The sequence below is a fragment of the Aulostomus chinensis genome, chromosome 1 (assembly GCF_037954235.1).
Source record: "Aulostomus chinensis isolate RoL2024-O1b breed Wild chromosome 1, RoL_Achi_v1.0, whole genome shotgun sequence".
Lineage (NCBI taxonomy): Eukaryota > Metazoa > Chordata > Actinopteri > Syngnathiformes > Aulostomidae > Aulostomus > Aulostomus chinensis.
In genome coordinates this window covers 3993295-4017817 of record NC_141320.1, presented here as the reverse complement: position 1 = coordinate 4017817, position 24523 = coordinate 3993295, and the positions used below count along the sequence as shown (strand labels likewise).

Below are 24523 nucleotides of genomic sequence, written 5' to 3'. Positions count from 1 at the left end.
TTATGAGGAAGCGACGCCAGATCAAATGCACATAAACACCTGGACTGAGGAGGGAGAAGGAGCAGCGTCTCTCTGATCCAGGTATGAAGGCCATGATTAATGGACATGTCTGTCCATGTCGGTCACCTGTTTGTCTTGAACCGCTAACTGAATTAAAGGAGGGGGAAGAAGGAGGGAAGAAAAGAACCATTGAACGAGTGTGCAGGTTGAGTTCAGGTGAGTTCAGCAGGTGAGAACCCCCCAGACCAACAGGATCCCTCTGACTGAGTCGGCTCCCTGCTTGAGTGTCCAGCTGAACCGTCTCCATCAGGACGTGTGAAGGTGGGATTCTAGCTGGTTCACAACGAGCGTCAGCGGGAACGTTCACAGCAAACCAGCAGCGCTTGGTTTCTCATGTTGCGTCATCAGGGAAGAATGCAGGGAGAGTCTGAACGGGTCCAACCGGATCTTAACATGCCAGACTTCACACTGGAGTTGAGGGACAGCCGCTGTGTGTCAGCCAGACATGAAAGAGGGTCCTGACCACAGCATCATTCAGTGTTGCTGTTTGAGGTCCTGGAGGAGGAGCAGCTGCTAGAAAAGCCTGAGTTTATGATTCTGAGCTGTTGGAGGAGTGAAGCTGAGACTCAAACCTGGAATCTGATCAGAACCATCAGAGTTTCCTGATGCTTTGATCAACATTCCGAGTAGGAATGTTGGACTGAGATCTTTCCAAAGTCAGAGCTGCTGGTTCCTTCACCTGCACTCGCTGCTTCATGGAGATTCTGTTCTCCATCAGAAGGTGATGACACCAACAGTCTGATAGTCAGGTTGTCATGGTGATAGCTTCATTTGTCAGACTTTGATGTTGGATCTGATAACAGCTCTTTCAGTTCAGAGCAGCTAAACCAGACAAAGTTCAACTGTCCTGCTGGAGTCCAGAGGTTCAGGTCTTCTTGCTGCTATCAGATGACTTCCGTCCTCCAGACAGAGAAGAATGAATGTCTCTCCACCATGTTTCTGAAGAGGAGAAGGATTTGAACTTGGAGGAGTCACAAGTTTGGGTCCTGAGATGTGAAGCTTGTTGATAAATGAAGGTGTTGTTGTGTTTGTGTGAAGGTTTGAACTCTGATATGAATCAGAGTGAGGACTCAGAGGAGGGAGCCCCTCCCCAGAAAACCAGGCTGGACTCTACTGGTCCTGGAGCTGGACCTGGACCTGGACCTGGACCTGGAGCTGAACCTGGACCTGGCCCTGGACCTGGACCTGGACCCAGCTGTGTGTCCTTCAGAAGCAACAACTCTATGAATCGGGGGATTTCTTTCAAAGATGGTCAACAGTCTTCTGGTCAGAGGTGAGCTCTGAGGACTGAAACTCATTTTTCTCAGGCATTTTTTTTATCGTCATCATTAAAACGTTTGACCTTCAACATTTTCCTGTTTTCCTGGATGATTTTTCCTGATCGTCAGCATTGATCAGTGTTGTTTCCATCAGGTTCTCTCAGAGGAGACCAGACCCCCCTGAACCCAGCTGTGTGTCCATGAAGAGTGATTGGTCTATGGGTCTTCCTATAGACTTCAAAGGTGGACTGGAGTCTGATCCCAGGTGAGAATGTAAACTGTCTGTTCTGATACGATCTCTTCCACTCAAGAGCAGGGGGCTGTGGGCAGGTCTGGGACCAGCCACAGACCCCCCATCTCTGCTGGGTCCAGGTCCCTGCTACCATGAAGGTCCCTGGTGTTCCTTTACTATTGGTTCTTTGACTTCATCTTGTCTCCACAGACTTGATCAGCAGAACTCAGATGGTCTCAGTGGTGAGTCCATCCAGCAACACCCAGCACACCTGGACTCCATCTTTATGGTCCGTGAGGGTTCAGTCACTCACTGGAGACCAGCAGGTTTTCAGTCACATGACCTGTTGTTGCCTCCACTCGTTTCACTCTGACATTTATTCTGTTCCAGCTGCTGGAGGAGAAGATTGTTGACTTTGTGAAGAAGGAGCTGAAGAGAGTCCGGAGGGTTCTGAGTCCAGATGAACCAGAGGAGTGGTTGGATGATGAGGAGGAGCAGAGGAGGAGCAGAGAGGCGTTCATGAAGATCACACTGGACTTCCTCAAGAGAATGAATCAGGAGCAGCTGGCTGACCGTCTGCTCAGCAGTAAGATGATTTGAACAGCTTTAAAGCTGGAGTGCATCATGTTTTGATCCAAATGAAGGTTCCTCACATTCAAGCCCTCGTCAAACCAGTTCCAGCTTCCTTCCTGCAGCACCCAGATATATCAGGACCAGGACGAGTCCCAGTCTTCACCCTTGACTCCATTTGTTCTTTGTTCATTCAGGAGGAACTTCTGCAGCCTGCCGACGTCAACTGAAGTCCAACCTGCAGAAGAAGTTTGAGTGTGTGTTTGAGGGGGTCGCTAAAGCAGGAAACCCAAGCCTTCTGAATCAGATCTACACAGAGCTCCACATCACCGAGGGAGGGGCTGCAGAGGTCAATGAGGAACACGAGGTCAGACAGATTGAGGCAGCATCCAGGAAACCAGCTGCACGAGAAACAACCATCAGACTAGAAGACCTCTTTAGAGCCTCAGCTGGAAGAGAGACAGCAGTCAGGACCGTGCTGACAAAGGGAGTGGCTGGCATTGGGAAGACGGTCCTAACACACAAGTTGACTCTGGACTGGGCTGAAGGCAGAACCAACCGGCACATAGACTTCATGTTCCCGTTCACCTTCAGAGAGCTGAATGTGCTGAGGCAGAGGAACTTCAGTTTGGTGGAACTTGTTCATCTCTTCTTCTCTGAAATCAAAGAAGCAGGAATCAGCAGGTTGGAAGAGTTCCAGGTTGCATTGATCTTTGACGGTCTGGACGAGTGTCGACTCCCTCTGGACTTCCATAACAACCGGACCCTGACTGATGCTACCGAGTCCACCTCAGTGGACGTGCTGCTGACAAACCTCATCAGAGGGACGCTGCTTCCCTCCGCTCACCTCTTGATGACCACACGACCTGCAGCAGCCAATCAGATCCCTGCTGAGTGTGTTGACATGGTGACGGAGGTCAGAGGGTTCACTGACCCCCAGAAGGAGGAATACTTCAGGAAGAGATTCAGAGATGAGGAGCAGGCTGAGACCGTGGTCTCCCACATCAAGAGGTCCCGAAGCCTCCAAATCATGTGTCACATCCCCGTCTTCTGCTGGATCACTGTGACCGTCCTGGAGGACCTGTTGACCACCAGACAGAGAGGAGAGCTGCCCAAGACCCTGACTGAGATGTACATCCACTTCCTGGTGGTTCAGGCCAAAGTCAAGAAGGTCAAATATGATGGAGGAGCTGAGACGGATCCACACTGGACTCCAGAGAGCAAGAGGATGATGGAGGCTCTGGGAAAACTGGCTTTTGATCAGCTGCAGAGAGGCAACCTGATCTTCTATGAATGCGACCTGACAGAGTGTGGCATCGACATCAGAGCAGCCTCTGTGTACTCAGGAGTGTTCACTCAGATCTTCAGAGAGGAGAGAGGACTGTACCAGGACCGGGTGTTCTGCTTTGTCCATCTGAGTGTTCAGGAGTTTCTGGCTGCTCTTCATGTCCATCTGACCTTCATCAACTCTGGAGTCAATCTGCTGACAGAGGAACAAACATTCTGGAGGTCACGAGTCTTCAGAAAGAAACCTGAACTAAAACACCTGCACCAGAGAGCTGTGGACCATGCCTTGAAGAGTCCCAATGGACACCTGGACTTGTTCCTCCGCTTCCTCCTGGGTCTCTCACTGCAGACCAATCAGACTCTCCTGCAAGGTTTGGTGTCACAGACAGGAAGAAGCTCAGAGACCAAACAGGAAATAGTTAAGTTCATCAAGGGGAAGATGAATGAGGATCTGTCTCCAGAGAGAAGCATCAACCTGATCCACTGTCTGAATGAACTGAACGATGGTTCTCTGGTGGAGGAGATCCAGCGTCTGCTGGGATCAGGACGTCTGTCCTCAGCTAAACTGTCTCCAGCTCAGTGGTCGGCTCTGGTCTTCATCTTACTGTCCTCAGAAGATCTGGACGTGTTTGACCTGAGCAAATATTCAGCTTCAGAGGAGGCTCTTCTGAGGCTGCTGCCAGTGGTCAAAGCTTCAACTGCAGCTCGGTAGGTGGATGAAGTCCTGGATGTGTGATGAGACTTTTACCAGTTGAACTTCATACGTGAGGAACACCTCTGGTTCTCATCCTCCTTCCTCTCATGGTCTGAGTCTCTGTGGGAAGTTGGAGCAGGATAGAACAGGAAAGAACAGAGACCAGAATGTGGTGGAACAGGGAGGACATTTGGCCGATGTCCCGTCCAAAGAGTTTGGTCAGAATGATGAGAGCAGAACATCCTGAGCTGGACTACTAGATATTTCTTCTAGTTTAACAAGCTCTCCTCCACATGAAGGGAAGGCATTCATGAGGGCTGAAGTTCAATCATGATGTCCATGTTCTGTTTCTCCAACAACTGATCAGAAGAGTCTTTTTGTTCTGATCTCATCAGATGTTCTTCTGGTTTTACTTTGTTCTTCTCCTCCTTTTCCTCTGGTGGATGCTTGATAAATTCCCTCCAGAGCCTATTTTTCTTCTTAAAGTCTTTCTCCAAACCCTTTGTTCACCTTGGTTCCCTCCTCTTTAGGAACTTGTCTAAACTCCCTCAACAGACAACGTCGGTCAACAAGAGTCCAAAATGGCTATAAAACCTCATCCTAGGATTCCCTGCTGTCCTCTCCAGAAACTTCCTGTCAATCAGGACTCTCAGGTTCTGCTCTGAGCCTTCATTGCCTCTGGTGATTTGTTCCCTCCAAACTGTTCCTCTGTCTGTTTGTTCTGAGTTTGAAGTTCTTCTTCATCTCTGCCACTGTAAACAGGCAAACGGTGGCTCCCACCAGCCACTAACAGTTGACTTTCCTCTGTCCATCAATCACATTGATAGAAAGATTGTCAATCAGTGCTGCTCTGTTCTCTCAGGTTCTCTTAGGTTCTACAACGATTGGATAGAAACTCCACTAAACATGAAGGAACAAATTCTGCAGTTTTGAATGATCAACAGATTTCACCAAATCCAACAAACCAAACTCTCACTTTATCCTGATGCTCTTCACGTCATCCTGGAAGTGGATGAAACTGATCGACGCGTGACCCGGCGCTCTAGAAACACAACTAACTAATATGGTTCTGCATCTGTCAGCCTCAATTTCAGAGGTCACACATCCATCAGCTTCTCAGTAACCATGGTGATCTGATCAAGAACCTGGCATTGAAGAGCAACAGCCCCCTCTCTCTCTGACCCTGGTTGGACTAAACCTTTCAGAGCCTCTCCTCCATGCTGCAGCTCATTATTATCATTCAGCCAAGGCTCCAAAGTTGCTGCTCACTAAATCTCTGCTGAAACTGATGACGCTCTCTTTGATTGAGGAGAAGTTGCTGCAGAGCCTCCTGCTGGTTAAGTGAAGGACTGAAAACTGCTCCATTTGACTCCAGAACTGAACTCCTCTTCAGAATAACAGTCACAGTTCAAGCTGATGTTCTGGTGGAAGTGGATCTCTGATCAGTGACCGTTTCTAACTCCTAAATTGTTGGATCTTGACATCAGAAGACTTCCAAAGTGTGGATTCACTAATTTTCTTCCAGTTTTCCCAGATTTATCTCTCCCAAACTGAGGTTGCTGATATTTCACAGCACAACTCCATTGACAGTGGGACATCTCCTCACTCCTCCTCCTCTCCTCCTCAACATTAAACATTGTCATGAATGTTGATCAAGATCTTCCAGGTCTCTGACCACTGTCACTTTTACCTGCTCAGGTGAGCGTTCAGTCTGATCAGGACTCTCCAGCTCCTCTCCACCAGTCCTGAATTCTCTTCCTCTTTGTCAGGATTCTGTCTCAGTCTCAGTTTGTCTTTGTGAGAGGCTCTTCTGCATGGACACCTGGACTCTTTGCTCCTCAGCTTCATGTTTTCTGCTCACAAATGGAGCGATGATGCTGAGCCTGTTGTTGTGTCTCTGGTTTGGTGGACGAGCAGCGATCTGGTCCCTGTTCATAGGAACCTCTCTGTTGTTGAAGAACTCCCTGACTCCCTGCTCAAGTGACTGCAGTTCACCTCTGGGTGCGTCCTCACCCTGCTGGTCAGCAGCTGTGAGGCAGCAGAGGTGCGGTGGCTGGTCTCAGGTCCAGACATCACCAAGTCCTCGTCCTTGTTTGTTGCTCCAAATCTTCCCCTCTCTTTTCAGTCTCTTCTCTTCTCTGGTCTTCTTCTTTGATGGCAGCCTTCAGGTGCTGCTCTTCATCAGTCTAATCTAGTTGGTCCCTCTGTTGCTGGCAACCTGACGTCGATCCTCTGACTTGAAGTTCAGAGACTTTTGAACTTCCTCCTCGTCTTCTGCTGGTTTATTAGCAGTGTTTTCTTTGGTTCATTATGAATGGACTTGGAGAGAAAAAAGAAAACAACTTTCCTGAGAGACTCCAGCTCATCCAATATGGCCGCTGTGACATCACATTGTAGCACACGTCATCAAAAGAGACCAAAAATAGTAGAAATCAATCAGACAAGTTTTTTTTTTTTAACCTGTCCTGTTCAGCAGCAGCATCCATGTTTCTGGTGCGTTGTTGGAATGAAGCAGTTCTACTCTGCTAAGGAGGAACCTGATAAACTCCTCCTATCACCATCTGTGTTGAACTTTATTAGGAATGGTGTTGGTTCATTGATGAAGCTACCGGACTGAGGCTCAGGAGAGGACAGGAAGAGAGAGCAGGGACAGGACAGGGAGGACAAGGGGGGGGGGGACAAAAACAACAACAGCAATAGCAGAAAAAAAACAAAAAACAAACAAACAAACAAAGAAAAAGTAACAACAACAACAGAGAGGAGAAAAGAAAAAAAAAAGGAAAAAACATTGGTTGCAGAATTTCCAGTGCAGGTTTACCATTTGGTTTAATATAATTTTTAGATAAATGTCTGAGTGTGTGATTATGGGTCAGTTGTGCACCGCATGCGTTTATGTGTGTATACGTGTGTGTATGTGTATGTGTGTGTGCAACAGTTTGTCTTGGATGCTGTGCGTAGCTGGCTGTAGCTGATGTGGGGGGCCAGGACATCACACCCCCAGTCCAGGATAGCAGGCAGGTCAGGAACAAGCCACCAGAGCACCCAGAAACCCCCAGGACACAGGGAGCCCCAGGCCACCCCTCCCCCAGGAAACAGCCACAGGCCAAACCCATGCCAGGACCCGTAGGAAAGCATAGGAGCAGCAAACCCCACCCAGAAGCAACCCACAGAGAGACGGGGCAGAGAGAGGACCCCGGTCCCACCGAGCACCCCCCCCCCCCCACAGCATGAGCAGAGCCCAGGGGCACAGGGCCCCTCTGGCCCGAGACCCGACCAGAGCCCCCCAAGAGGTCCGCCAGCGGCGAGGCCGACACCCAGCCACACCCCACACCCAGGCGGGGCAGCCACAGCCCACCACAACGACCAGGCCCACCGCCCCCGAATGGAGCTACCCCCCCCAACCCCCGATCCCCATCCCCTCCACCCATCCCCTGTTCTCCCCCTCCCCCCAGAGCAGGCGGGCTTCAGGCTATAGGGCACCACCAGCCAGCCAGCCGGGAACCCCCACTCCCCTGAGAGGCCCAGCCCACCCGCCAGGGTGAGCTGAAGGCACGCACGCCCAGGACCGCCACCCCCGAACAAAACAATCATACTCTCATCTTCCTCCATACAGGGGCTGAGTACTCCATAGAAGCTGATACGGTCCAGGGCACCTCAGACTTAGTGAAACCGCCAGCGAGCGATCCACCACACAACAGCAGGGCCCGTGACCAACCCCAGCCCAACCACCATGCTGGGAAGAGGACCAGCCTCCCCCACAAAGAGCCCCGGCCAGGCCCCCAGGCCTGCAATCGTGCAGTTAGCAAAGGAGGCAGCACTGGACCCACTCCCTGCCCCAGCTGCCCCCCCATCCCAACATGGTGCAGGGTGCGTGTTGTGCGTAGGAATGTAGATGTGATGATGTGGATGACTAGAATGTAGTTAAAATTGGCGGAGGCACCCAGGGCATGGGAGCCCCGCCGGTTGCAGACGGCAGAGTCTCCCAGTACATCCTCATGCACTCCCCCAAGCCCTAAATGTCTACGATGTGATTAAAATTGGGGGGTCCAGCCCCTCAAGGCCTAGTGACACAAAAGATGTGATGTGATGGGACAGAGAGGCGATGAGAGGAGCTGAGGAATGGGCCAGACCTGCAGGGGGCCAACTTCCAGACTGGCCCCGCTGACCACCCAGTCATCACTGCAACCAGCCGACAGGGAGTCTAGCCTACCTGGTCCAGGGGTCTGATTGGAGCACCAAGGGGCACTGTCCGGAGATCCGGGCAGAGGGCCCACCACCGCGCAGTGCGAGGGCAGACTCCAGCTCCAGCTGTGACATCACATTGTAGCACACGTCACGCCAGTTGAGGCTTCCTGTTCTTGTAAAGCTGGAAACTCCCTCAGAATCAGACCAGTGGGTTCAAACTAGTTCACATTGTTAAAGTGATGCTTCACCTAAAAAGTGGATTCTGCTGGTCAAGAACTCACCAACAGGAGTCGTGAGCTCTCAGAGAGGTTCTCCTCCTGCATGACTTGTGTGGGACTGCAGAATGCAGGAGGATCCGGCCACGTCTCTTTAGCTTGAAGCTACTTTACTTTATTTATATCTATATGGCACTTTTCAGACAGAAACTGCAACACAAAGTGCTTCACAGAAATAAAAGAAAAACATTAGATACAATATAAAGCCACCGAGACCGCCCGACCCGGACAGACGGGTACACTCCACATATAATGCAGAGCCCCCCGGCTCTCTGGGCCTGGACGATCCCAAGCATGACGCCCCTGCGGGCGGACCAGACACACCTCCCAGTGTGGAGGGCCCCCACCAGGAAACACTGGAGCTAAAAACTAAAAGACTAAAAACTAAAAGACTAAAAGAAGGTAGAATAGGAAAGAACAGAAATTACAATCATATTAAAGTATCAGAATGACATAGAATATATATATATATACATATATACTTTTATATATATATATATATATGAAATCTAAAAGTTTAAGAGCTAATTGAAAAGTTGAATAAAAAAATTAAAAGATAAAATATAGTGATAAAATTAAAGGATACAAGAGACTGCATCAGTTAAATCAGTTCAAAGCGAAGCTAAAAAGGTGAGTCTTGAGCCTGATAACGACAGCTACCAACCGCTAAACTGTCCAGAAACTTCTGATTCCAAACTCTCCAGGTCATCGTCTTCTTGTCCAGGCGCATATTTTTGAGTACTTGAAAGTCAAAAGCACTCATTGGGTGATGTATCGCTTTAAAGATGAACACGAAAGAATTAAAATCAATCACTGAGCAGAGAATAAGAACAGATTTCATCATTGATGAGTTGGTGTTAACGCCATGTTTGCTCATGTTTCCATTTCTTCTTCAGGCTGGAGACGTGTGAGCTCTCAGAGAGAAGTTGTTCAGTTCTGTCTTCAGTTCTCAGCTCTCAGTCCTCCAGTCTGAGACAACTGGACCTGAGCCTGAACCTGCTGCAGGATTCAGGAGTGGAGCTGCTGTCTGCTGGACTGGAGGATCCCCACTGTCACCTGGAAACTCTCAGGTCAGAGTCCAGCTCTCATCTTAGCAGGCCTCCACTCCACCCTCTCCTGGTGGGATATATATATATATAGATATATAGATATATATAGATATAGATTTAGATATAGACATAGATATATTGATATATAGATATATAGACATATATATATATATATATATAGATAGATAGATAGATAGATAGATATAGATATATATATATATAAAGATATATAGATATATATAGATATATATAGATAGATATAGATATATATAGATATATGTGTGGAGTGGAGATATATATATATATACATATATATATATATATATATATATACACACACACACACATATGTACATATTATGGCATGCCGTTAAGGAAATTAATCTTTGAATATATTGAGTGAACCTCTGAATATATTGAATGAAACTCTGAATACATATACGAAACTCTGAATATATATACGAAACTCTGAATATATGGAATGAAACTTTGAATATATGGAATGAAACTTTGAATATATATATCCAAAACTCTGAATATATTGAATGAAATTCTGAATATATATATGAAACTCTGAATATATATATGAAACTCTGAATATATTGAATGAAACTCTGAATAAATTGAATGAAACTCTGAATATATATATGAAACTCTGAATATATATATATGAAACTCTGAATATATTGAATGAAACTCTGAATATATTGAATGAAACTCTGAATATATTGAATGAAACTCTGAATATATATATGAAACTCTGAATATATTGAATAAAACTTTGAATATATGGAATGAAACTTTGAATATATATATATATATATATATATATATATATATATATATAATGAATCCTGAATATATGGATTGAAACTCTGAATATATGGAATGAAACTCTAAATATATTGAATGAAACTCTGAATATATGGAATGAAACTCTGAATATATATACGAAACTCTGAATATATGGAATGAAACTTTGAATATATGGAATGAAACTTTGAATATATATATCCAAAACTCTGAATATATTGAATGAAATTCTGAATATATATGTGAAACTCTGAATATATATATACGAAACTCTGAATATATTGAATGAAACTCTGAATATATTGAATGAAACTCTGAATATATATATGAAACTCTGAATATATATATGAAACTCTGAATATATATATGAAACTCTGAATATATTGAATAAAACTTTGAATATATGGAATGAAACTTTGAATATATATATATGTATATATATATATATATATATATATATATATTTTCATTCCATATATTCAGAGTTTCATATATATATATTCAGAGTTTCATTCCATATATTCAGATTTTCATTCCATAAATTCAGATTTTCATTCAATATATTCAGAGTTTCATTCAATATATTCAGATTTTCATTCCATATATTCAGATTTTCATTCCATATATTCAGAGTTTCATTCAATATATTCAGATTTTCATTCCATATATTCAGATTTTCATTCCATATATTCAGAGTTTCATATATATATATATTCAGAGTTTCATTCCATATATTCAGATTTTCATTCCATATATTCAGATTTTCATTCCATATATTCAGAGTTTCATATATATATATTCAGAGTTTCATTCCATATATTCAGATTTTCATTCCATAAATTCAGATTTTCATTCAATATATTTAGAGTTTCATTCCATATATTCAGATTTTCATTCCATATATTCAGATTTTCATTCAGTATATTCAGATTTACATTCCATATATTCAGATTTTCATTCCATATATTCAGATTTTCATTCCATATATTCAGATTTTCATTCAATATATTCAGATTTTCATTCCATATATTCAGAGTTTCATTCAATATATTCAGATTTTCATTCCATATATTCAGATTTTCATTCCATATATTCAGAGTTTCATATATATATATTCAGATTTTCATTCCATATATTCAGATTTTCATTCCATATATTCAGAGTTTCACATATATATATTCAGAGTTTCATTCCATATATTCAGATTTTCATTCCATAAATTCAGATTTTCATTCAATATATTCAGAGTTTCATTCCATATATTCAGATTTTCATTCCATATATTCAGATTTTCATTCAGTATATTCAGATTTACATTCCATATATTCAGATTTTCATTCCATATATTCAGATTTACATTCCATATGTTCAGATTTTCATTCCATATATTCAGAGTTTCATATATATATATTCAGAGTTTCATTCCATATATTCAGATTTTCATTCCATATATTCAGATTTTCATTCAATATATTCAGAGTTTAATATATATATATTCAGATTTTCATTCCATATATTCAGAGTTTCATTCCATATATTCAGATTTTCATTCCATATATTCAGAGTTTCATTCCATATATTCAGATTTTCATTCCATATATTCAGATTTTCATTCCATATATTCAGATTTTCATTCCATATATTCAGAGTTTCATTCAATATATTCAAGGTTTCGGCAAATCTCATTTGCATTTGTCTGTCTGTCCACAGTCCGCTGTGTGAGTAACGAGTCCAAAGCTGACAATGTGTTGCCGATCATCAAATATGTTCAGTACTGAACTTACGTTCAGCCTGCATTGGTCTATGAATGTGGGCGATTCTTACTGTATATGAACAATATATGAAGAGCTACCCTTTCAGTTCACGAAATCCCTGCAGCCGCAGCAGCTTCTCCAGTCCCGGAGAAGTGCCGCGTCAGAGCGCAGTGCCATTACGCACGGCCAATCACTGTTTTACCTTCATTGAACCACCTGAAAACTATATCGAGCGAACCATACAGATCTAAATACGATCACTGTTTTACCTTCATTGAACCACCTGAAAACTATATCAAGCGAACCATACAGATCTAAATACGTTCACTGTTTTACCTTCATTGAACCACCTGAAAACTATATCAAGCTAACCATACAGATCTAAATACGATCACTGTTTTACCTTCATTGAACCACCTGAAACCTATATCAAGCGAACCATACAGATCTAAATACGATCACTGTTTAACCTTCATTGAACCACCTGAAAACTATATCGAGCGAACCATACAGATCTAAATACGATCACTGTTTAACCTTCATTGAACCACCTGAAAACTATATCAAGCTAACCATACAGATCTAAATACGATCACTGTTTAACCTTCATTGAACCACCTGAAAACTATATCGAGCGAACCATACAGATCTAGATACGATCACTGTTTTACCTTCATTGAACCACCTGAAAACTATATCAAGCGAACCATACAGATCTAAATACGATCACTGTTTAACCTTCATTGAACCACCTGAAAACTATATCGAGCGAACCATACAGATCTAAATACGATCACTGTTTAACCTTCATTGAACCACCTGAAAACTATATCGAGCGAACCATACAGATCTAAATACGATCACTGTTTTACCTTCATTGAACCACCTGAAAACTATATCAAGCGAACCATACAGATCTAAATACGATCACTGTTTTACCTTCATTGAACCACCTTAAAAACTATATCGAGCGAACCATACAGATCTAAATACGATCACTGTTTAACCTTCATTGAACCACCTGAAAACTATATCGAGCTAACCATACAGATCTAAATACGATCACTGTTTAACCTTCATTGAACCACCTGAAAACTATATCAAGCGAACCATACAGATCTAAATACGATCACTGTTTTACCTTCATTGAACCTCCTGAAAACTATATCAAGCGAACCATACAGATCTAAATACGGACCTCTACACACAGCAGAGTGTTCCCTTAATAGTTCTGCTTTTTTATGAAGGAAAAACATGGCCGCCCGCAGGCACTGCCGTGAAGTCTGACGTCAGTCGAGTTTCATATATATATATTCAGAGTTTAACTCCATATATTCAGGATTCATTATATATATTCAAAGTTTCATTCAATATATTCAAAGTTTCATTCAACATATTCAAAGTTTCATTCAATATATTCAAAATTTCATTCCATATATTCAGGGTTTCATTCAATATATTCAGAGTTTCACTCCATTTTTTCAGGATTCATTATATATATTCAAAGTTTCATTCTATACATTCAAAGTTTCATTCAATATATTCAAAGTTTCATTCAATAGATTCAAAGTTTCATTCCATATATTCAGGGTTTCATTCAATATATTCAGAGATTCACTCCATATATTCAGGATTCATTATATATATTCAAAGTTTCATTATATATATTCAAAGTTTCATTCAATATATTCAAAGTTTCATTCAATATATTCAAAATTTCATTCCATATATTCAGGGTTTCATTCAATATATTCAGAGTTTCACTCCATATATTCAGGATTCATTATATATATTCAAAGTTTCATTCAATATATTCAGAGTTTCATTCCATATATTCAGGGTTTCATTCAATATATTCAGAGTTTCACTCCATATATTCAGGATTCATTATATATATATTCAGAGTTTTGTATATATATTCAGAGTTTCATTCAATATATTCAGAGTTTTGTATATATATTCAGAGTTTCATTCCATATATTCAGATTTTCATTCCATATATTCAGATTTTCATTCAATATATTCAGAGTTTCATGTATATATATTCAGTTTCATTCAATATATTCAAAGTTTCATTCAATATATTCAAAGTTTCATTCCATATACTCAGGGTTTCATTCAACATATTCAGAGTTTCACTCCATATATTCAGGATTCATGATATATATTCAAAGTTTCATTCAATATATTCAAAGTTTCATTCAACATATTCAAAGTTTCATTCCATATATTCAGGGTTTCATTCAATATATTCAGAGTTTCACTCCATATATTCAGGATTCATTATATATATTCAAAGTTTCATTCAATATATTCAAAGTTTCATTCCATATATTCAAAGTTTCATTCAATATATTCAAAATTTCATTCCATATATTCAGGGTTTCATTCAATATATTCAGAGTTTCACTCCATATATTCAGGATTCATTATATATATTCAAAGTTTCATTCAATATATTCAAAGTTTCATTCAATATATTCAAAGTTTCATTCAATATATTCAAAGTTTCATTCCATATATTCAGGGTTTCATTCAATATATTCAGAGTTTCACTCCATATATTCAGGATTCATTATATATATTCAAAGTTTCATTCAATATATTCAAAGTTTCATTCAATATATTCAAAGTTTCATTCAATATATTCAAAGTTTCATTCCATATATTCAGGGTTTCATTCAATATATTCAGAGTTTCATTCAATATATTCAGGGTTTCATTCAATATATTCAGAGTTTCACTCCATATTTTGAGGATTCATTATAGATATATTCAGAGTTTTGTATATATATTCAGAGTTTCATTCAATATATTCAAAGTTTCATTCAATATATTCAAAGTTTCATTCAATATATTCAAAATTTCATTCCATATATTCAGGGTTTCATTCAATATATTCAGAGTTTCACTCCATATATTCAGGATTCATTATATATATTCAAAGTTTCATTCAATATATTCAAAGTTTCATTCAATATATTCAAAATTTCATTCCATATATTCAGGGTTTCATTCAATATATTCAGAGTTTCACTCCATATATTCAGGATTCATTATATATATTCAGGATTCATTATATATATTCAAAGTTTCATTCAATATATTCAGGGTTTCATTCAATATATTCAGAGTTTCATTCCATATATTCAGGGTTTCATTCAATATATTCAGAGTTTCACTCCATATTTTGAGGATTCATTATAGATATATTCAGAGTTTTGTATATATATTCAGAGTTTCATTCAATATATTCAGAGTTTTGTATATATATTCAGAGTTTCATATATATATTCAGAGTTTCGTATATATATTCAGAGTTTCGTATATATATTCAGAGTTTCATTCAATATATTCAGAGGTTCACTCAATATATTCAAAGATTAATTTCCTGAACGGCATGTATATATGTGTGTATATATATATATATATATATATATATATATATATATATATATTTTTTTTTTTTTTTTTTTAGATATTAATACAATGTAGAAACCATTTAGAGTCAAATGCTTCAAGGAGCAACTTCCAACCAGTAAAGCCTGTCAATGGTGACTGGTGTCTTTACTGGTGTCTCTTTAGATGGTCAGGCTCAGACTGGACCAGCAGCTGGGAGTCTGAAGCTCAAGGGGCCTCACCAGAGGTTTTAGTGGGCACTTTAGAGCAGCGACTAAACTCCTCGGAGGAGCTGAGGGGCTGCACTGGTTCATCCACTGAAGACCAGTAGACATGCTGGTGGAGACCAGGAAGTGCTTGAACAACAAGCCCACAACAGGTCCATCAATGTGCACACTGGAAGACAACCAGTGGAGAGACTTAGAACCATGAAATGTGGCTCTGCTTCTGGTTCTGCTCAGGACTGGGACTGCCCAGTTCTGACTGATGACACGGATCCTAAAGGTCAAAGGTCAACTTTACTGTGACATCATCATCCATCACTGAAGGCCTCTTAGTGACATCTTCAGGATCAATGATGACTTCATTTTCCCACCATGACATTTCAATGTTCTATCAAAGTTCTTGAAGGTTTCCTATCAACCTGTTTAAATATGCAAATGTATAATGTATATATATATATATGTATATATATATATATATATATATATATATATATATATATATATATATACACACACACGTATATATATATGTGTATATATATACACGTATATATACATATATACGTATATATATATACGTATATATGTATATTCATTTATTTATTAATACAATGTAGAAAGAAGGTTTCCTATCAACCTGTTTAAATATGCAAATGAGGCATCAACTCCAAACGTCCACATATCAAAGCTGATCCTGAACCAGAGATGAGAACAGATTTCATCATTGATGAGTTGGTGTTGACGCCATGTTTGCTCATGTTTCCATTTCTTCTTCAGGCTGGTGAAGTGTGAGCTCTCAGAGAGAAGTTGTTCAGTTCTGTCTTCAGTTCTCAGCTCTCAGTCCTCCAGTCTGAGACAACTGGACCTGAGCCTGAACCTACTGCAGGATTCAGGAGTGGAGCTGCTGTCTGCTGGACTGGAGGATCCCCACTGTCACCTGGAAACTCTCAGGTCAGAGTCCAGCTCTCATCTTAGCAGGCCTCCACTCCACCCTCTCCTGGTGGGATATATATATATATATATGGGTTAGGGTTAGGGTTAATGTATATATGTATATATATATATATATATATATATATATATATATATATATATATATATATATATATATATACATATATATATATATATGTATATATGTATATATGTATATTTATGTTTATATTTATATATGTATGTATATATATATGTATATATACGTATATACATATATATGTATATATATGTATATACACATATATGTATATATGTATATATATACATATATATGTATATATACATATATATGTATATATATACATATATACATATATATGTATATATATACATATATATGTATATATATACATATATACATATATATGTATATGTATGTATATATATGTATATATGTGTATATGTATATGTATATATATGTATATGTATATATATGCGTATATGTATATATATGTATATGTATATATATGCGTATATGTATTTGTATATATATATGTATATATGCATATTATGTATATATATATATATATTCATTTTTTTATTAATACAATGTAGAAAGAAGGTTCCCTATCAACCTGTTTAAATATGCAAATGAGGCTTCAACTCCAAACGTCCACATATCAAAGCTGATCCTGAACCAGAGATGAGAACAGATTTCATCATTGATGAGTTGGTGTTGACGCCATGTTTGCTCATGTTTCCATTTCTTCTTCAGGCTGAGGGGCTGTGAGCTCTCAGAGAGAAGTTGTTCAGTTCTGTCTTCAGTTCTCAGCTCTCAGTCCTCCAGTCTGAGACAACTGGACCTGAGCTGGAACCTGCTGCAGGATTCAGGAGTGGAGCTGCTGTGTGCTGGACTGGAGGATCCCCACTGTCACCTGGAAACTCTCAGGTCAGTAGCAGAAACCTGCCTCCCCCACTGAGCGTCACCTGGATGGATCTTATGTGGTTGGAATGATTCACCTTAACAACGATTTGATTTGAATCACGATTCATGACTGCAGCTTTGATTCATTTAGAACGATTGGAGTCGATTCAATTCGGGGTCTCTAAAGTGATTCAGTCACTTTTTGCCAGACTTCAACTGAACTGTCCAACTGTGCCATGAATACCAGGCTACTAGAGAGTTCAGGGAGGAGTTCCAGATCTCTGCTGTTTGCTGGAGGGAATCAGGTTTAAAATAATGGACAGAAACAAGAACACAACAGTTCATGGCAAATGTCTACCTTTTGTTTCAATTATCAGTGCTTTGCATGTTGCAGCATCACAGCACAACAAAGTGCACCAAAGCTCTGTTCAGGTTCATGAGGGCGGTCCTGGCCGGCCCAGGTGTGGCGCCTCAGGAGGTGGTTGAACAGATCAGTGGTGTTGCCATTGTGTTTTATTCCACATTTACATTCTCCAAACAGCCACCGACTGATTGAAACCTCCTCCGTCTTTGTAAGAGACAAAGTGTTGACATAGACTCTCCAAAACCATGGCAGGAAAATGTCTCTCTCTCCTCTGCGTGTCCATCAGAACGCCAGTTTGCTGAGCACAGATGGATGCATGTGAATGGTAGGGTTAGAAAGTGGTTCATCGATCTCTGGATGAGTGGTTCCACACCTGGATCTGATAGTGGGAGAGAGACACAGAGAGCAGAGAATGAGTGGACACGGCAGCCAAACGTCCTGAAACGTGACCTGTGATTGAGACACAACCCCATGAGGTCATGTTGTCCTCAGAGCCGTCAGAAGAATCTCTCTCAGTGAGCTGTCACGTGATCAGACGGTGTCATAATACGCCGCCGTTCGCTCAGCGATGGTCTTTCTGCTTCAACAGAGGACATCAGCTGATCCTTCACTGGGGCCCAGGACTCATTGGTGGACAAACCACTGGGAGAATGTGGCCCCATGTGGACCAGACCACCTCTGAATGTGGTTCCAGTGATCAGATCTCAGGAAACATGGAGTGCTGGCACGCCTGCTATTAAGACTGACAGCAAGAGGAGAGAGAAGTCAATGATTCACTGTGAAGAAACAAGAGACTCTCAAACGTCTGTGAGCATGAAATCATGACAATTAATATCCCAAAGGTCAACTTGACTGTGACATCATCGTCCATCACTGACGGCCTCTTAGTGACATCTTCAGGATCAATGATGACTTCATTTTCCCACCATGACATTTGAATGTTCTATCAAAGTTCTTGAAGGTTTCCTATCAACCTGTTTAAATATGCAAATGAGGCATCAACTCCAAACGTCCACATATCAAAGCTGATCCTGAACCAGAGATGAGAACAGATTTCATCATTGATGAGTTGGTGTTGACGCCATGTTTGCTCATGTTTCCATTTCTTCTTCAGGCTGGAGACGTGTGAGCTCTCAGAGAGGAGTTGTTCAGTTCTGTCTTCAGTTCTCAGCTCTCAGTCCTCCAGTCTGAGACAACTGGACCTGAGCCTGAACCTGCTGCAGGATTCAGGAGTGGAGCTGCTGTCTGCTGGACTGGAGGATCCACACTGTCACCTGGAAACTCTCAGGTCAGAGTCCAGCTCTCATCTTAGCCGGCCTCCACTCCACCCTCTCCTGGTGGAGGTTTTCTCCAATCCAAACGTGTTTGTAGGAACATTTTCTGAGACGTTCCTTCAGTTGAAAAAGCTTCAGAGTTGCCAAGCTGATCAGAAGAGAGAATCAAAGCTACAGAACAAGAGACTGAAGCTGCAAGAAAGATCTCATCAGTGTGGTCGTCTGGAAGGGGGGCAGCATAGAGGACAAGGTGGAGGTCAGAGGGGTTCTGGCTCTGGGGGACAAACTGTCCTTGAACCTGTTCATCTGAGCCCTGATGCAGTGGTAGCGCCTCCTGGAGGACAACAGGTCAAACAGCTGGGAGCTGGGGGGGGGGTGTAAGAATGAATGGACTGAGAGCTTAACTGCAGCAGAGGAAAAGCCTTCTTCCAGAGCTCCCCCTGGTGGTGAAAATGGCTCAGTGCAGAGTGAAGAGCTGTGGCTCTGGCATCCTCAGCTGATGTGAGACTTTCCATCATCTCAGACACAAATTCAAGCGTCTGAGTTCAAGCGGCGCTCTTTGAGTCAGGAATACTGTCACTGTCCTCCATGCTGCTGCTGCTGCAGCTGACAAAGATGGTTTCAGAGCTGAAGAGGCTTCACTCTGGTGCTGCTGGACAAGACTGAAGACTTTGATCTGATGTGTGGAAGAGACTCAGTTGAAGAAGTGATGATGACCTGGAATGAAAGGAAGCTGAATTGAAACTGGAGGGCAGACCTCCAGAGGGTGTGTGTGTGTGTGTGTGTGTGTGTGTGTGTGTGTGTGTGTGTGTGTGTGTGTGTGTGTGTGTGTGTGTGTGTGTGTGTGTGTGGAGCAGACATCCTCCCACTCATGATCAGACCAGTTCCATTCTCTCTGAATGGTGATCATTCCTGTCTTGTTTCATCGCTCAGAGGGAAAAATGTCAGTGTCAGGTTTTCCTGGTCTGGTGCCTCCTGCTGGAGACGAGAAAGACAACAAAGCAGAGATCAGAGCCATGAGACAAAGACACACCTGAGACCGATGGACGCATGAAAATAATGAATGGGAATAAAATAGAGGCAGATAGGAAATGATGGCAAAAGACAAAGAGAATTAAAATGGAGCAGTGAAATACAGGAAGATGAGGATCAAAGCTCTGGTGAAGAGAGAACAATGTTGAAGAATGAATGAAGGAAGAAAGACAGAACTAGAAACTGATTCAAAATGGAGTCAAACCATCAACCAGGAAGACATCAGTTTAATTGAAAGCATATATATAAACATATATATTTATATATGTATATATATATATATATATATATATATATATATACGTATATATGTATATTCATTTATTTATTAATACAATGTAGAAAGAAGGTTCCCTATCAACCTGTTTAAATATGCAAATGAGGCTTCAACTCCAAACGTCCACATATCAAAGCTGATCCTGAACCAGAGATGAGAACAGATTTCATCATTGATGAGTTGGTGTTGACGCCATGTTTGCTCATGTTTCCATTTCTTCTTCAGGCTGGTGAAGTGTGAGCTCTCAGAGAGAAGTTGTTCAGTTCTGTCTTCAGTTCTCAGCTCTCAGTCCTCCAGTCTGAGACAACTGGACCTGAGCTGGAACCTGCTGCAGGATTCAGGAGTGGAGCTGCTGTGTGCTGGACTGGAGGATCCCCACTGTCACCTGGAAACTCTCAGGTCAGGCCAGCTCTCATCTTAGCAGGCCTCCACTCCACCCACAATTTCTTTACTTTGACTCAAACGTTCATGATGAACTGGTTAGATTTTGGGGTTCAAAGGTCACTGTGACAACAAAACATGTCCTTAATGAAGAGATTTGAGCCGATGTTCAAGCCACATGAAGGTCAGTTTTATTCTGGAGGGTCGATCGTTGCCTGATCAGTGAGCAACCGGCCGTCTGACATTTGGAGGAATTTCAAACGCTCAGAAGTGTCGGTCAGCGTCGTCGTGATCTCCTACAGTGGAAGCAGAGCTACCAGCCCTTTCTCCAACCTCAGGTCACCTGACACTTATACAGTGATGAGCCACATCACGGAGGCAGGTTGGTTGCTATGGCAACAGCAGGAATGCCTGTCAACGACTGCTGTGAATCTGTTCTTTATAAATAGTCACCTTCCAAACCTCCCTCAGTGGTCACCATGTAGCAGTGGGACGTCACTCAAGAAGTGATGGTCAACTTCAGCACGAGTGCCTGAGTCCAATGTGTTGTTTTCCTGACCTCCAGCCTGGATTTCCAGTTGTTTCCAGGCAGCAGCAGCGTTTGCTGCCGCCTCCATAAAAAGGCTCCAGCCACCCAGAGGTGTCTGCCTGTTTAGTGCAGCGACTCCAAGCACTTCTGGTTGAACACGTCTCTCTTTGATGTGGGTGGGGACTCGTCACCATGGTAACACAGTGGAGGAGGAGCTTGTTCCTGTGGTTCATCCTTAACTATGAATGTGTGATAGATTCTCTAGTAATGGAGAAAGAAGCGTTATATCAGAGGGTAGTGAGAAGGTGAACTCCTGTCGTGAGTGACGGGACTCAACAACCTGCACGCTGTCATGACAGTGAAACAGCAGAAACCTCACTGATCAAAGCAGGTCACCAGAGAGAAGTCAGAACAAAGACTGGAGGAGGAAGTGTTCCATTTGTTGGTGAAGACCAGAGGAACTTGACAAAGCAGCTGCTGGTGTGGGAAGCAGTGAGAGCAGATGGACAGAATCCAGCTGTTTGTCAACAGTTCCTCTGGAATATCCTGCTGGTAGTAGATTACTGAGGCCTGGTAGCTTTGTTCCTGACGAAACTGTCACTGTGCCGGTGCAGTTGGACCACAGCCTTTAGCCTGGCACTGCTAAAGCAACTATAAACACCTCACTAACTTGGAGTGAAGACCATCAACATCTGAGAGGTTCAGGTTCCAGGATTTGGTAGAACAGTGAATTAACTCTGTTCTCTTAACTGCAGCCTTTTAGGTTGTGGGATCAGAGAGGAAGGTTTTACTTCTCTGGCCTCGGCTCTGAGCTCCAACCCCTCCCACCTGAGAGAGCTGCACCTGAGCCTCAATCATCCAGGAGGCCCAGGAGTGGAGCTGCTGTCTGCTGGACTGAAGGATCCTCACTGGAGGCTGGAGACTCTCAGGTAGGAACATAGAAGCAGAGCTTCAGAACAACACCGTAGGTTCTCCCCAGAACTTCCTCAGAATTGATTTATTCATATTTGCTTTGCTCTCTGGTGTTTGATGGGACTTCAGACCAACTGGAGGAGGCCCTCGGAGAGATGTTGGGCCCCAAAGTGTCATCAAAGTTTATCAGACATGATGGACAGTTTCACAAAATACTGATTATTTTTAGTTTGTTTCATTCATAACTGTTACAGTGAAATACTATAAACCAGCACATCTAAAGTTCACTGCAGTTTGTAAAGACAATGTCCCTGAAACGTGGGTGCAGAGGGACTTCCTGCAAGGTGGTGCCTGAGGCCTCCATCAGAACCTCCTGTGTCTTTAAACTGTCCAGCTAAGGTGAGCGTTTGCTTCCTGCTGAGGCTCATAACCACCACATCTTTGTGATTTCTTTTCTCCAGTTTTGAGCCACGAGCCTGATGGACTTGAAGGTGCTTCAAATGTGGAGTTTGTCTCCTGAAGGACGAGCTACTTGAGTGCATCCTTGCTGGTCTCTCCCTGCCCAGAAAAGGAGTGTTGAGTTTCTCTGTACAGCTCCTGAGCCCAACCAGCGGAGGTTGATTCCCTGAGGCTCAGTTCCCCAGACAGCTTCAAGATTCAGGCTTTCTCAGCTTTTCCAGATGAAGGTTGTTCCTGATTGTCTCATGTTTGTATTCCTGCTGACCCCTGACCCTGGTAACCCTCCTGATGAAGGTTGTTCCTGATTGTCTCTTGTTTGTATTCCTGCTGACCCCTGACCCTGGTAACCCTCCTGATGAAGGTTGTTCCTGATTGTCTCTTGTTTGTATTCCTGCTGACCCCTGACCCTGGTAACCCTCCAGATGAAGGTTGTTCCTGATTGTCTCATGTTTGTATTCCTGCTGACCCCTGACCCTGGTAACCCTCCTGATGAAGGTTGTTCCTGATTGTCTCATGTTTGTATTCCTGCTGACCCCAGACCCTGGTAACCCTCCTGATGAAGGTTGTTCCTGATTGTCTCTTGTTTGTATTCCTGCTGACCCCTGACCCTGGTAACCCTCCAGATGAAGGTTGTTCCTGATTGTCTCATGTTTGTATTCCTGCTGACCCCTGACCCTGGTAACCCTCCTGATGAAGGTTGTTCCTGATTCTCTCATGTTTGTATTCCTGCTGACCCCTGACCCTGGTAACCCTCCTGATGAAGGTTGTTCCTGATTGTCTCTTGTTTGTATTCCTGCTGACCCCTGACCCTGGTAACCCACCTGATGAAGGTTGTTCCTGATTGTCTCTTGTTTGTATTCCTGCTGAGCCCTGACCCTGGTAACCCTCCTGATGAAGGTTTCTGCTGCATTCAAAGAGAACTTCTTGACATGAACTTTTTTATAGACTTTACAACGACGTTAAAATGAAACAGATGTTTGATTCCCAAGAACTCAGGTTGTCAAAGGTTGTTGAAGCTGAGCTGAAACGAATCCCTTGGGCCAGCAGACGTTCTCTTTTCTATCCATGTTAGAATTAAATAGATGAGGACTCCCAACTCCTTGAACCGTTGAGCAAAGGAAGTCAGAAGTGAGGTTCATCTTGAAAGAGTACCAAACTCCATGTGACGTTAAAGGGAGACAGGATTCAGGTCTGTCCTCCTCAGCATGGATGAGGACTGCAAGGTAGTGATTGGATGATGATCCCTTAAGGAGTGAACTGACACACTACACTAACTGTGTCGGCACTGTTTTGACACTGTGTTGGCCACTCAATAGCGACCCCTGCAGGAGTTCTCAATCATTGCAGGTAAACAAACTGAAAAAAGATGGAAAAGCTTCCATACTGCTAACCCAACATCAGCCTGTGAAATAACATTTAATCGCTCATCCTTTCCTTCAAATATCATCTCATCGTTGTAGAATTTCATTTGTTCAATTTGTTTGTGTAAATGCTGAAATGAGTCGCTATGTAAAATGGAGCAAATTTGTCTATAAAAAAATTCAGAACTGAAATTTTCAACTTCTCTATGGAATTTTGTGAACTTAAGTGTTGAATCATATAAAATAAAAGACTAAAAAGTGATTCATTTCTG

The 24523-nt window shown here is 42.0% G+C and overlaps 1 protein-coding gene across 9 annotated transcripts; it reads left to right on the top strand.

Moving 5' to 3' along the window:
- LOC147270047 (NACHT, LRR and PYD domains-containing protein 3-like) lies at positions 1 to 23412 on the top strand. 9 transcript variants are annotated; one of them, XR_015113466.1, is made up of 11 exons: positions 1 to 81; positions 1099 to 1333; positions 1474 to 1584; positions 1762 to 1840; positions 1942 to 2137; positions 2319 to 4116; positions 9459 to 9632; positions 16579 to 16752; positions 17513 to 17686; positions 18616 to 18833; positions 19141 to 19228. XR_015113466.1 is itself a non-coding variant. In XM_086202720.1 (10 exons), the coding sequence occupies exons 2-10, from the start codon at positions 1113 to 1115 to the stop codon at positions 22909 to 22911; spliced, it is 2946 nt and encodes a 981-aa protein (XP_086058846.1). In that variant the 5' UTR covers positions 1 to 81; positions 1099 to 1112; the 3' UTR covers positions 22912 to 23412. The 9 variants fall into 9 exon arrangements, 6 of the variants coding, with proteins under 6 accessions (XP_086058846.1, XP_086058755.1, XP_086058556.1 ...); XM_086202720.1 differs by lacking the exons at positions 9459 to 9632; positions 16579 to 16752; positions 17513 to 17686; positions 18616 to 18833 and adding exons at positions 20835 to 21008; positions 22275 to 22448; positions 22893 to 23412 and having other exon boundaries at positions 19141 to 19314; XM_086202629.1 differs by lacking the exon at positions 19141 to 19228 and having other exon boundaries at positions 2322 to 4116; positions 18616 to 19034.
- The last annotated feature ends 1111 nt before the right edge of the window (positions 23413 to 24523 follow it).

Excerpts from the sequence above, each read along its gene's own strand:
- LOC147270047 (XM_086202430.1), top strand. The coding sequence starts at position 1,113 with ATGAATCAGAGTGAGGACTCAGAGGAGGGAGCCCCTCCCCAGAAAACC. Across the intron at positions 9,633-16,578 it reads TGTCACCTGGAAACTCTCAG|GCTGGTGAAGTGTGAGCTCT; the intron begins GTCAGAGTCCAG and ends TTTCTTCTTCAG. Across the intron at positions 17,687-18,615 it reads TGTCACCTGGAAACTCTCAG|AGGACATCAGCTGATCCTTC; the intron begins GTCAGTAGCAGA and ends CTGCTTCAACAG.